Source organism: Schistocerca gregaria, chromosome 2, assembly GCF_023897955.1.
Source record: "Schistocerca gregaria isolate iqSchGreg1 chromosome 2, iqSchGreg1.2, whole genome shotgun sequence".
In the NCBI taxonomy this organism is placed as follows: domain Eukaryota; kingdom Metazoa; phylum Arthropoda; class Insecta; order Orthoptera; family Acrididae; genus Schistocerca; species Schistocerca gregaria.
The window spans coordinates 733,199,116-733,211,643 of record NC_064921.1 but is presented as its reverse complement, the minus strand read 5'-3'; the positions used below and the strand labels follow the sequence as shown (position 1 = coordinate 733,211,643).

General features: G+C 40.9%; 1 protein-coding gene across 1 annotated transcript in view; it reads right to left on the bottom strand.

Annotated features, from left to right (window-relative positions):
• Positions 1–241: 241 nt before the first annotated feature.
• LOC126335954 (uncharacterized) overlaps positions 242–12,528 on the bottom strand; it is a 107,706-nt gene continuing 95,419 nt past the window's right edge. The window contains exon 8 of the mRNA XM_049999431.1: positions 242–402. Coding sequence (XP_049855388.1) covers positions 242–402 — 161 coding nt within the window. The remainder of the gene's footprint in view (positions 403–12,528) is intronic.

Here is a 12,528-nt window from a genome sequence, read left to right as displayed (position 1 = left end):
AAATTTCTCACATTTCTATCTTATTGCTGAAATTATTTTTTACAAATATTTGTAGTTGGTTTCTTCAATCTTTTGTTAACTTACTAGAAAGCAGTTAAGTTGTCATGGTTTTGGGTAAGAGTTCAGATTAATTAATTCTAACCTAAGAGTTATCTGTTCTGCATGGCTCTGTGTTGGAATCCTGTCTAATTAAAATTATTTGCGCTTCATTAAACTGTTGTTAATAATCTCTTGTACTCCATTACTGGTACATGTTACCCAGGATTGGATCCCACTTACTCACAGCTCGTTGCACACTTAGCTGGATTTTTATGTCATTTGGAGTGCATACACTCGGCAGCTCTTGCTGCTGTATGTCTTTCATGCTGTTTCCTCCAACTGCAGCTCCACTGCTTAATGTTCCTGTTCAAGTTAAGTTTATACTTAGAATAATTCTGAATTTTTATCCATTAGCTAGTGGTCTTCATCTTAAAAATTTCGATGTGCCTTGGAATCCCATCATATCCCTTAAAGTGTTGTAACTTAATTATTCTTGTCTTATTGGAAAAAAAGTTAAATCTTCAATTGATGTGTGTTTCTGGGTATAAAATTATCTTGCCTAGATATTGGTATTAAAATGTTTTTCATTATTTTAAGTATGGTTTCAGGTTTTTAATCAGTTAAGTTTAAATCATGTTTTTTTTTTCTCCACATTTGGTAATTAAGACCATTCTAAATTGTTTTAGTACTGTTTAGATTTATGTTTGATTTTATTAAGGCTTTACCCTGATACCTTTTGTGCCTTATATAGGGCATGTCTTGCATTAAAGAATATTAGGTCATCTGGGGTTAAAGTTAACTTTAAATTCAATTAGTTAAAAATCTAAATAAAAACTTAATTTGCTGCTATGTGACTGAAAATGTATAGAATAAATTTGTTCTCCATGAGTGAATGAAGTATGTGAAATCCCCACTGATTGAGTCCTTCATGGTTTTCTACCGTTGCTGAATTAAGACGCCATAATTATCACCATTTCAACTGGTTTACTCAGAGTGTGGTTGCGCTCTGGTCAGGTGAAAATTTTTTGCTGAAGCACCTTCATTCACTGCTTTTATTTTATTTTGTCCAAATTTATATTAACTATTGTACTGTTTCAGGTAGATTTTATTGCACCATGGAGGCTCGGGCATGTCCTGGAATAGCTCTGCTTCATCTCGAGCAACTTGAATATGAGTTTAAAATAAGTGACTGGGTAACTGAACACCCAGTGAACATTGCCCCTGACAGCATTCGTGAGGTAGCTTCAGCTGTTATTTTTTACTCTTCACCCCTCTTAGATATTGCTCAAAATATTACCTTTCTTAATAACAATCAACCTACGTGTAGACAGTGATGTTGGTTGCAAACACAATTGGTTCATTGGAGTAACCAAATGTCTGACTTAAAGCAATTAGAGCTAACAGCTGAGCAGGGTAGTTCAGTGGAACAAATGCTTAGCAAAATTAAAGAGTTGCAAGGTAAGGTTAGTCTTCTTTGATTAGAAGGTCACAAACTTTTTCAAGCCTAGTGCAGATCTGGGTCAGGTAACAGGGGATATAGGTTCTCTATTCAAGGATTTCATGAAGGAGGATGCCGTGGTTATAGTGGGTGGTCCGGGAAACAGCATTGACAGAGACTCTGAATATTCCATAGAGAGTGACCTGGTGAAGATAGCATCAGCAACGAAGCATATGAGTGTGGGATTTGTGTCTGTGTTGAGACACCATGGTCGGCCTCATTTGAACTCTTCTGTAGGGAGGGTGAACTTGGAGTTGGAGTGGCTGCTTAGGACAGATATAGGGTCCCATATTGGTTTGATTCCTGTTAATGCTATTGATAGGAGGGACTACACTAGGCATGGCCTTCACCTCAATAGGAAAGGGAAGGGAAAACTGTCTGGCATGATTGCAGCAAACTTAAGGGGGGACACTGTCACAAGTGGTAAAATACCAGTGGTCACAGGTGTCAGAGGGATGCCTTTTTTAGGGTAGGGAAGGGGGATAGAAAACGAGTTTTAAGAGAGATTGGCAGACACACTCAGTTTGAGAAAATAGATGAACAGGGGCCAGATGTTAGCATACAGCCTCCATTTAAACAATGTTTAACAGAAAGTAATCAGAAACTGCCAGTTCATCTTCACCAAAGCAGTTATAATCCCATTAGTATGCAATATCAGTTATCTTTATTACACCAGAACATTCCAGGACTCAGAAATAAAGTTGATGAACTACTCATTCGTATCGATGAAATGAATTCATCTAACGAAATTGACATAATCTGCCTCTTCGAACATCAAGTGACCACTGGTATAGATATGTTAGACATTTCAGGATTTAAGCTAGCATCCTACTTCTGCAGAGTAGATATGGATGGAGGAGGAGTTGCCGCATTTATTAAAAACTGCCATAAATTCAAGAACATTGACATTAATAAATTCTGTTTAGAGCAGCATCTAGAAGCATGTGCCACAGAAGTAGAGTTCCATAACAGATCATATATAATAGTAACTATTTACCGAGCACCTGCAGGAAATTATAATCTATTCATAAATCATCTAGAAGCTCTTTTGGGTTATTTAACAGTAAGAAACAAAGAAATTTTGATTGCTGGTGACTTTAATACAGATTTTCTAATTCAATCTTCCAGTAAACCATTTACTTCAGTTAGTAATGTTGTCTTTCAATCTAACTCACACTGTAAACTTTCCAACTAGGATCACTAAATCCTCAAGGACAGCCATTGATAACATTTTTATAGACAAACCAAAGGAACAAAATCATATCATAAAACCTGTAATAAATGGACTGTCAGATCATGACATGCAGCTCCTTGTTTTAGATGTAAATTCTAAGCAGATTATCAAGACTGCTAAATCTGAGTACAGGAGAGTATTCAATCAACCAAAAATTGAGTGTTTTAGAAAACTGCTCAAAGATATGAACTGGAAAGATGTTTATAGTGCTCATGACGTGAATGAAAAATATAACACATTCATGAACAATGTCAGTACCATGTTTGAAAACTGTTTTCCTCTAAAAGTTACTCAAATTAAACAGAAGTCTATAATAAAACCATGGATCACACAAGGAATAAAGATTTCCTGTAAGACAAAAAGGAAAATGTATCTGTCGACCAAGAATAGCTCCAATGCTGATGATTTAGCTAAATACTAGGAATACTGTAAAATATTTAAAAAAGTAATTCAGACATCTAAACAAATACACTACGAGAAGAAGATAGCAATGTCAGGGAACAAAATAAAAACAATATGGGATATAGTGAAAGAGGAGACTGGTAGAACCAGAAAGGAACAGGAGCAAATTGCACTAAGGGTAGATGACACATTAGTAACCGATGGGCATAGTGTGGCAAATTATTTAACAAGTACTTTATATCCGTTACTGATAGAATGGGATTGTCAGGATCAGTAAATAATGCCCTTGAATATCTGAAACTAGCCTTTACAAATAGCTTCAGGTACATGAATATGTCACTCACTTCACCGAAAGAAATAACTTCCATAATAAAATCTTTAAAAACAAAGCATTCTAGTGGTTATGATGAAATATCAACAAAGTTAATTAAGGCATGTTCTTGTGAGTTTAGTACAATTCTAAGTTATTTGTGTAACCAGTCAATTATAACTGGGACATTTCCTGACTGGCTGAAATATGCAGATGTTAAGCCTCTATTCAAGAAAGGGGATAAAGAGATGCCATCAAACTACAGACCGATTTCACTTTTGTCAGCATTCTCAAAAATTTTAGAAAAAGTAATCTACAGGCAGCTTCTCAACCATCTGACCACAAATAACATATTATCAAGAACACAGTTTGGATTTCTGAAGGGTTCTGATATCGAAAAGGCTATTTACACCTACAGTGAAAATGTACTTAATTCATTAAATAACAAGTTACAAGCAGCAGGTATTTTCTGTGATTTGTCAAAGGCATTTGATTCTGTAAGCCACAACATCCTTTTAAATAAATTGGAATTCTATGGTGTCACAGGCAGTGCTGCAAAATGGCTCAAGTCATACCTCGCTAACAGGAAACAAAGGGTATCAGTGCAAGGGACTAGTGAATTAAGTCATCAGTCATCATCAGAATGGGAAGAAATTACATGTGGTGTCCCACAAGGATCCATCTTAGGGCCATTGCTTTTTCTTGTGTACATTAATGATCTCTCATCAGTTACACTGCCAGAAGCAGAGTTCGTTTTGTTTGCAGATGACACAAGTATTGCAATAAATAGTATGTTGAGTGTAGTTCTAGAAAGATATGCTAATGATATTTTCATGGATATTAATAAATGGTTTAAAGCCAACTCACTGACATTAAACTTCGAAAAGACTCACTATATACAATTCAGAACCTGTAAGATGTTTCCACCCAGCATATGTATGAAGTACGAAGAAGAGCAGATAGAAGTGGTTGACAGTCTTACATTCCTGGGATTACAACTTGATAATAAATTCAGTTGGGAGGAGCACACCACAGAACTGCAGAAACGCCTTAACAAATCTGTATTTGCAATTCGAGTGTTAGCAGACATACACGACATAAAAGTGAAAAAGCTTGCATACTTTGCCTACTTTCATTCCATAATGTCATATGGTACAATATTTTGGGGTAACTCTTCAAGTCAAACAAAAGTTTTCAGAGTCCAAAAGCGTGTAATACGTATTATTTGTGGAGTAAACTCACGGACGTCTTGTAGAAACCTCTTCAAAGAACTGGGTATACTGACTACTGCCTCTCAGTATATTTACTCCTTAATGAAATTTGTCCTAAATAATATGTCTCTTTTTCCAACAAACAGCTCACCTCATACATACAATACCAGGAACAAAAATGATCTGCACAAGGACTTAAAAGCACTTACTTTAGTTCAAAAAGGGGTCCACTACTCAGGAACACTCATCTTCAATAATTTCCCAGCAAACATAAAAATTTTAGTTACAAATAGAGATCAGTTTAAAAGGAGCCTGAAAGACTTACTAGTGGCCAACTCCCTCTACTCCATTGACGAAACAAGTGATGTGTTGTATATATTTATACTATTAGTATTGTTATTACAAAGTTAAAAAAAAAAGGGTGAGTTGTTCCACATCCACGAGGATCTCCTCAACACGGATCTATGGAACAAAAAACTAATCTAATCTAAGAGGGAGGAAGGGCTATTCAGGATCAGTGTGGAGTTACTAGACAGGTTTTACAGAGTACCACTGATGTCGCAGAATTACTGACAAGTAGGTATGTTGGTAAAGAGTATGCTAAATTACTGAATCCTCTGGTTGAGCTACTGAGAAGGGTCACTGAGTGGAACAACTTATCCAGCTTGAGAGTTTTTGTGGTTAACAGTGCAGTTTGAACACCATGCGGACACGCTAAGCATCTCAAAAAATTATTATGGAGTTGTTATATCCATTAACTAGGGGGTTGTTAACTAGGATTTTTTTCCGAGGTACTTTCAAATCAAGCTTCATTAAGTTCACTCAGGAAGAGAAGATGCACCTTAAATTACTCCCTCGAATTAAAAGAAAACTGGAGAATAAATATTTTTGGCATGTACAATCTATTGATGAGAACTTAGCTGATTATATTGAGGGGGTTCGACTGCTGTGACCACCTTAGAGCTTCTGGTCCTGGAGTTACACATTGTTCATAATGTTCATGTGGGGGATGAAACTGGAGGACTGTGACTTCGTAGGCTTTCCCGGCGTAATAAGTCTTGAAAATCTCTTCGGGTTTGCTGCCGGATCCTAAAATCAACTTGACTCGATATTTCGGCGATCCAACTGGTCGCCATCTTCAGAAGAATGTTGCTTGCTGATGAGTCCCGCTGAGAACTAACGCCTGGCTGCAAAACGACGTCCTATATAGCTCACCGTGCAGTACACGGCGCGTGCTCCGCCCGTCACAGTTGCTGCCCTCCAAGACAGGGAAGGGGCGCCGCCCCTGGTAGAACTTTGCGGCAACGATATATCGCACTCATGGTCGCACCGAAGAACGTTCAATTTTGATGCGGGATAGTACCGGATTCCACGTCCTGCTAAGAGGAAACCCATTGTCTCTATTGATTAAATTATCCGCCAACCTAATTTCAATTGCCTCTTTATAAACACTATTCCAAAAACTGGAAATGTTGGCAACTACCACCGTTTCGTCATATTTCATGCCGTGTCCCTCATTTAAACAGTGTTCTGCTACTGCCGATTTTTCCGGCTGTTGTAGCCTCGTATGGCGTCGGTGTTCCACACACCTGTCATGAACTGTGCGAATCGAACGACCAATGTAAGTTTTCCCACACTGACACGGAATTTTGTATACACCGGGTTTCCTAAGCCCCAGATCATCTTTTACAGAGCCAAGTAGTGCCCTAATCTTAGAAGGCGGTCGGAACACACTTTTGATGTTAAAATTCCTTAAAATTCGTCCAATCTTAAACGATATACCTCCTGCATAGGGAAGAAAGGCCACCGATCCATGTTCCTCTTCATGCACCTCCAGAGATGGTCCAAATTCCATAGCCCGACGAATCTGCTTCTCGGAGTATCCATTATCCTTAAAAACAGCCATCAAATGCGCAAGTTCTTGGGTAAAGCTGTCCGCGTCGGAAATGGCATATGCTCTCCGTACCAAAGTCCTGGGGACGCCACTGCGTTGGTAGGGTGGATGACAACTTGTAGAATGCAGATACCGATCTGTATGCGTCGGCTTTCGGTGAACTCTGTGTCCCAAAGTACCATCTGGTTTTTTATAAACCATAACGTCTAAAAATGGAAGCATCCCATCACTTTCGACCTCCATGGTAAATTTGATGCGGGGATGAAGACAGTTGAAATGGTCCAAAAACCTATTAAGAGAGTCACGTCCATGCGGCCAAACGAAAAACGTATCATCCACGTATCTCCAGAAGCACGTTGGTTGCAAAGCTGAAGTCTTTAGTGCCATATCCTCGAAGTCCTCCATAAATAAATTGGCGACTATAGGTGATAAAGGACTACCCATAGCCACTCCGTCATTCTGTTCAAAAAAGTTGCCGTTGAATAAAAAATATGTGGATGTCAGCACATGACGACAAAGCTTCACCAAGTCTTCATCCAGTTTTTCACTAATCAAATTAAGCGACTCTTCTAGAGGAACTTGCGTAAACAGAGATACCACATCAAAACTCACTAATAGATCTGAAGGACTCAACTTCAAAGATTTCAATCGACTAATAAAATCCACCGAATTGGAAATATGGTGTTCACACTTGCCAACATATGGACGGAGAACAGATGATAAGTACTTCGCCAGGTTATAAGTGGGTGCACCCAAATTACTAACAATTGGGCGCAGAGGAACCCCTTCTTTATGAACCTTAGGCAGACCATACAACCTAGGCGGAACGGCAGCACCAGGATGAAGTTTCTTACATAAATCGTCGGACAACGAACTCTTTTTCAAAAGTGAAAGTGTCTTGCGTTTAATCCTGTCTGTGGGGTCACTAGATAATTTTCTGTATGCCGGGTCGTTGAGTAATAAATCCATTTTAAGGACGTAATCATCCCGCGTCATTACAACCGTGGCATTCCCCTTGTCAGCTGGTAAAACTACTACTTCATCATCATTCCTAAGGGAACGAATGGCTGCTCTCTCTGCGGAAGAGATGTTATCCCGCGGTGGCCGAGCCCGACGTAATGTGTGGGACACTTCTTGCCTTATTTCATCTGCTTGGTCCTCGGGTAGGCTGTGTACTGCTTGTTCTACAGAGCATATGAACCCTGTGACAGGAAGACTCTTGGGAGTGGGCGAAAAATTTAAGCCTTTCTCCAGCACCGCCACTGTGGGCCCATCCAACGCCTTGTTAGAAAGATTAATCACAGCGCGCCGACGTTTATCCCCTTCTGATGCTGTAGAACGAGAAAGAAGCTGTTCAAATTTCGAAGATTGTCTGGTAACGGCGCTCTTATGAGCCCAATCCGAAATCGCCCATGTGGAATCATCAACCCACTGCCAAACATCACTTGAAAACTGCGACGACAAGTTCAAATGTATTTATGGAGGACTTCGAGGATATGGCACTAAAGACTTCAGCTTTGCAACCAACGTGCTTCTGGAGATACGTGGATGATACGTTTTTCGTTTGGCCGCATGGACGTGACTCTCTTAATAGGTTTTTGGACCATTTCAACTGTCTTCATCCCCGCATCAAATTTACCATGGAGGTCGAAAGTGATGGGATGCTTCCATTTTTAGACGTTATGGTTTATAAAAAACCAGATGGTACTTTGGGACACAGAGTTCACCGAAAGCCGACGCATACAGATCGGTATCTGCATTCTACAAGTTGTCATCCACCCTACCAACGCAGTGGCGTCCTCAGGACTTTGGTACGGAGAGCATATGCCATTTCCGACGCGGACAGCTTTACCCAAGAACTTGCGCATTTGATGGCTGTTTTTAAGGATAATGGATACTCCGAGAAGCAGATTCGTCGGGCTATGGAATTTGGACCATCTCTGGAGGTGCATGAAGAGGATCATGGATCGGTGGCCTTTCTTCCCTATGCAGGAGGTATATCGTTTAAGATTGGACGAATTTTAAGGAATTTTAACATCAAAAGTGTGTTCCGACCGCCTTCTAAGATTAGGGCACTACTTGGCTCTGTAAAAGATGATCTGGGGCTTAGGAAACCCGGTGTATACAAAATTCCGTGTCAGTGTGGGAAAACTTACATTGGTCGTTCGATTCGCACAGTTCATGACAGGTGTGTGGAACACCGACGCCATACGAGGCTACAACAGCCGGAAAAATCGGCAGTAGCAGAACACTGTTTAAATGAGGGACACGGCCTGAAATATGACGAAACGGTGGTAATTGCCAACATTTCCAGTTTTTGGAATAGTGTTTATAAAGAGGCAATTGAAATTAGGTTGGCGGATAATTTAATCAATAGAGACAAGGGGTTTCCTCTTAGCAGGACGTGGAATCCGGTACTATCCCGCATCAAAATTGAACGTTCTTCGGTGCGACCATGAGTGCGATATATCGTTGCCGCAAAGTTCTACCAGGGGCGGCGCCCCTTCCCTGTCTTGGAGGGCAGCAACTGTGACGGGCGGCGCACGCGCCGTGTACTGCACGGTGGGCTATATAGGACGTCGTTTTGCAGCCAGGCGTTAGTTCTCAGCGGGACTCATCAGCAAGCAGCATTCTCCTGAATATGGCGACCAGTTGGATCGCCGAAATATCGAGTCAAGTTGATTTTAGGATCCGGCAGCAAACCCGAAGAGATTTTCAAAACTGGAGGACTGTTTGCACGTTACCTTTTCCATCACAACCTGTTTCTCTGACTGAGCTAGATCATTTGCTTGTCTTTATTAAAGAAATGCATTTGGCCAATGAATGACATGACAAAACCAGGAATGTCTATCCTAGTGTTTGCCAGAGAGTTTTGAAAGACTTCCTTAGATTCAACCTAAAGTCAGGAATTGTAATTATTTTGTGCAAGATTACACAGCCAAGTGGGGTCTACATCCAAGGAGCTGATGCCAGAAGAACACAGGTGTGGGTAATGCCCCTAAACCTACTAAACAGTGTGCCCATATTAGACCAGCGATGCAAGACTGTTTGTGCTCTTCTTGACTCTTGTAGTAACTTTTCCTTGCTTGATTGTGAATGGTATCTCAATTTTCACGCCATTCACAAGTTCCCCTCCTTGTGGCTTCCGATTGGGGATGTCATGCAGTACATGGACAAATATTCCCTCTGATAACTGAAGTGTGGGGAAAACTTAGTATCCTAGGGTTATCATGGCCCATTAATCTGTTAGTAGTTGATGGTCTCACTGTTAATTAACTTGTGGGGTGCGATTTTATACACCATACAGGATTTGTCCTTGTTTATGGGGGTCACATGTTCTATTTCAAGTTTTGCCTTAGTGCATGTATTCCTCTTCGCGCTTGTCTGGTGCATTTTCTTGTTAATGCAGTGTACGAATAAGGTCATGGTTTCAATCTTGCTCACCTGGATGTTGTCTAAAGTAGGCAGTTGTTGTAGGTCCTTCAGGGTTTCCTGAATGTTCTAACTGACAGACTTGGTGTTATTATTAGAACTGCGTATAAGATCCATCTGAAAGATGATGTACCTGTTAGGCAAGCTCCTTATAGATCATCCCCTCTGAAAATGAAATTTCTTAAGGGGATAATCAATGGTATGATTCGTAAAGGGGTTACTAGGGCGTCCACCTGCCCTGTCTTTTTGGTTCCCAAGAGGCACGGGCTGTTGTCAATCAGAGGCTTCTCAATGAAAAGGTCATCTTAGAGCATGTTCCTTTGCTGAGTCTACACAGTTGTTTCACCCGATTATTTTACTGTTTTAGATCTGAGCCTAGCTTATTGTAAGATACTCATAATTGAGGACAGCAGCAATGAATCGCATTCGGGCTTTCCACCATGGCCGCAGTATTGTCTCACTTGTTAGGTAATCTGCTCGGAGACATTAAACTTAAATATGTCTACAACTACCTGGACGATGTTGTTGCTACAGTGTGAGCTTAGGTGAACATTTGGTTCATCCTCAGCTAATGTTACTTCATTTTAGAGAGGTAGGACTTACGGTCAATCGGTGCAAGATCAACTTAGCTAGATCACAGGTGTCCTTTTTGTGTAATTTAGTTTCGGCTGATGGAATCAGAATAGATCAAGAGTGTACGCGTGACCTACATAGCTTTCCACCACTTAAGAATAAGAGGGGTGTAGTCAGGTTTATTGATACGGGCAATTTTTTTCGGAAATTCGTCCCCAATTTTGCTCAGCCAGACGCTCCCCTAAATAAGTTACGTAAGAAAGGAGAAGTCTTCGTTTGGGGTGGAAGCCAACAAGCCTCCTTTGAAGCCATTAAGGAAGCCCTGGCTAACCCTCCCGTTTTAGGAATTCCTATTTTGAACTTCCCTTTATTGTTCAAACCGATGCTTCGAGCTTCAGTGTGGCAGCTGTACGTTTCAGGAGTTTGAGGGGCGTCGATGTCCTATAGCTTTTGCCTCGAGAGGATTATCACCTACCGAATTAAAATAATTGGTATTTGAACAGGAAGCTCTCATTGTTCTATTCGCACTCCCTAGAGAAGTCCAAATTTTATTTAGAGCATAGGGAGTTTCAGTTTGATCAGGCATTAAGCTCGGTTCTGTGGCGACCCAGAAGAACGGGAAAGATCGCCCGTCGAGCTGTCTTTACATCTGCATTTAAGTTCAAGGTTAGGCACATGAAAGGCTTTGACAAACAAGTCGACGATGCCCTTAGCAGAATGTCCCAAGTACGTGACCATACTGAGCCGGGGGATGTTGTTCATAAAGTCGAGCATACAGAAGCCGTACTTACGAAAGCTTCGCAGTTATTTGCTGATCTTAAACTTAAGCAAGACCAAGACCCAATTATTCAGCTATTAATTGTCGGTTAGAAGAGGGAGAGCAGGTAAGCGATTTTGTTCCGAGCAACGGCATTTTTTGTTCTAGGGATAGCCAAGACAAGGATTTATCTCCCTAGTGAGTTAATACCTGCCGTGTTTCGTTATTTTCATAACTTCGTTATAGGGGGCCACTTGGGATTATATAAAACTATTGTTACCTAACTTCCTTGTATAAGGATGTTCGGCGTTTGATGGGGGAGTGCGGAAATGAAAAATAGCTAAGCCTAATCCCACTTCTCAGATGCATTTTTTGCAATCTACTGGCGAATACCACCCCTACATTTACATCTACATTTATACTCCGCAGGCCACCCAATGGTGTGTGGCGGAGGGCACTTTCCGTGCCACTGTCATTACCTCCCTTTCCTGTACCAGTCGCCTATGGTTCGCAGGAAGAACGACTGCCGGAAAGCTTCCGTGTGTGCCCGAATCTCTCTAATTTTACATTCGTGATCTCCTCGAGAGGTATAAGTAGGGGGAAGCAATATATTCGATACCTCATCCAGAAACGCACACTCTCGAAACCTGGACAGCAAGCTACCCACTTGACTTTGCTAAACATCTACGTAACACTATCACGCTTACCAAATAACCCCGTGACAAAATGCGCCGCGCTTCTTTGGATCTTCTCTACCTCCCCTGTTAACCCGACCTGGTACGGATCCCACACTGATGATCAACACTCAAGTATAGGTCGAACGTGTGTTTTGTAAGCCACCTCCTTTGTTGATGGACTATATTTTCAAAGGACTCTCCCAATGAATCTCAACCTGGCACCCGCCTTACCATCATTTCATTTTATATGATCATTCCACTGCAAATCGTTCCGCACGCATACTCCCAGATATTTTACAGAAGTAACTGCTACCAGTGTTTGTTCCGCTATCATATAATCATACAGTAAAGGATCCTTCTTTCTCGGTATTCGCAATACATTACATTTGTCTATGTTAAGGGTCAGTTGCCACTGCACCAAGTGCCTATCCGCTGCAGATCTTCCTGCATTTCGCTGCAATTTTCTAATGCTGCGGCTTCTCTGTATACTACAGCATCATC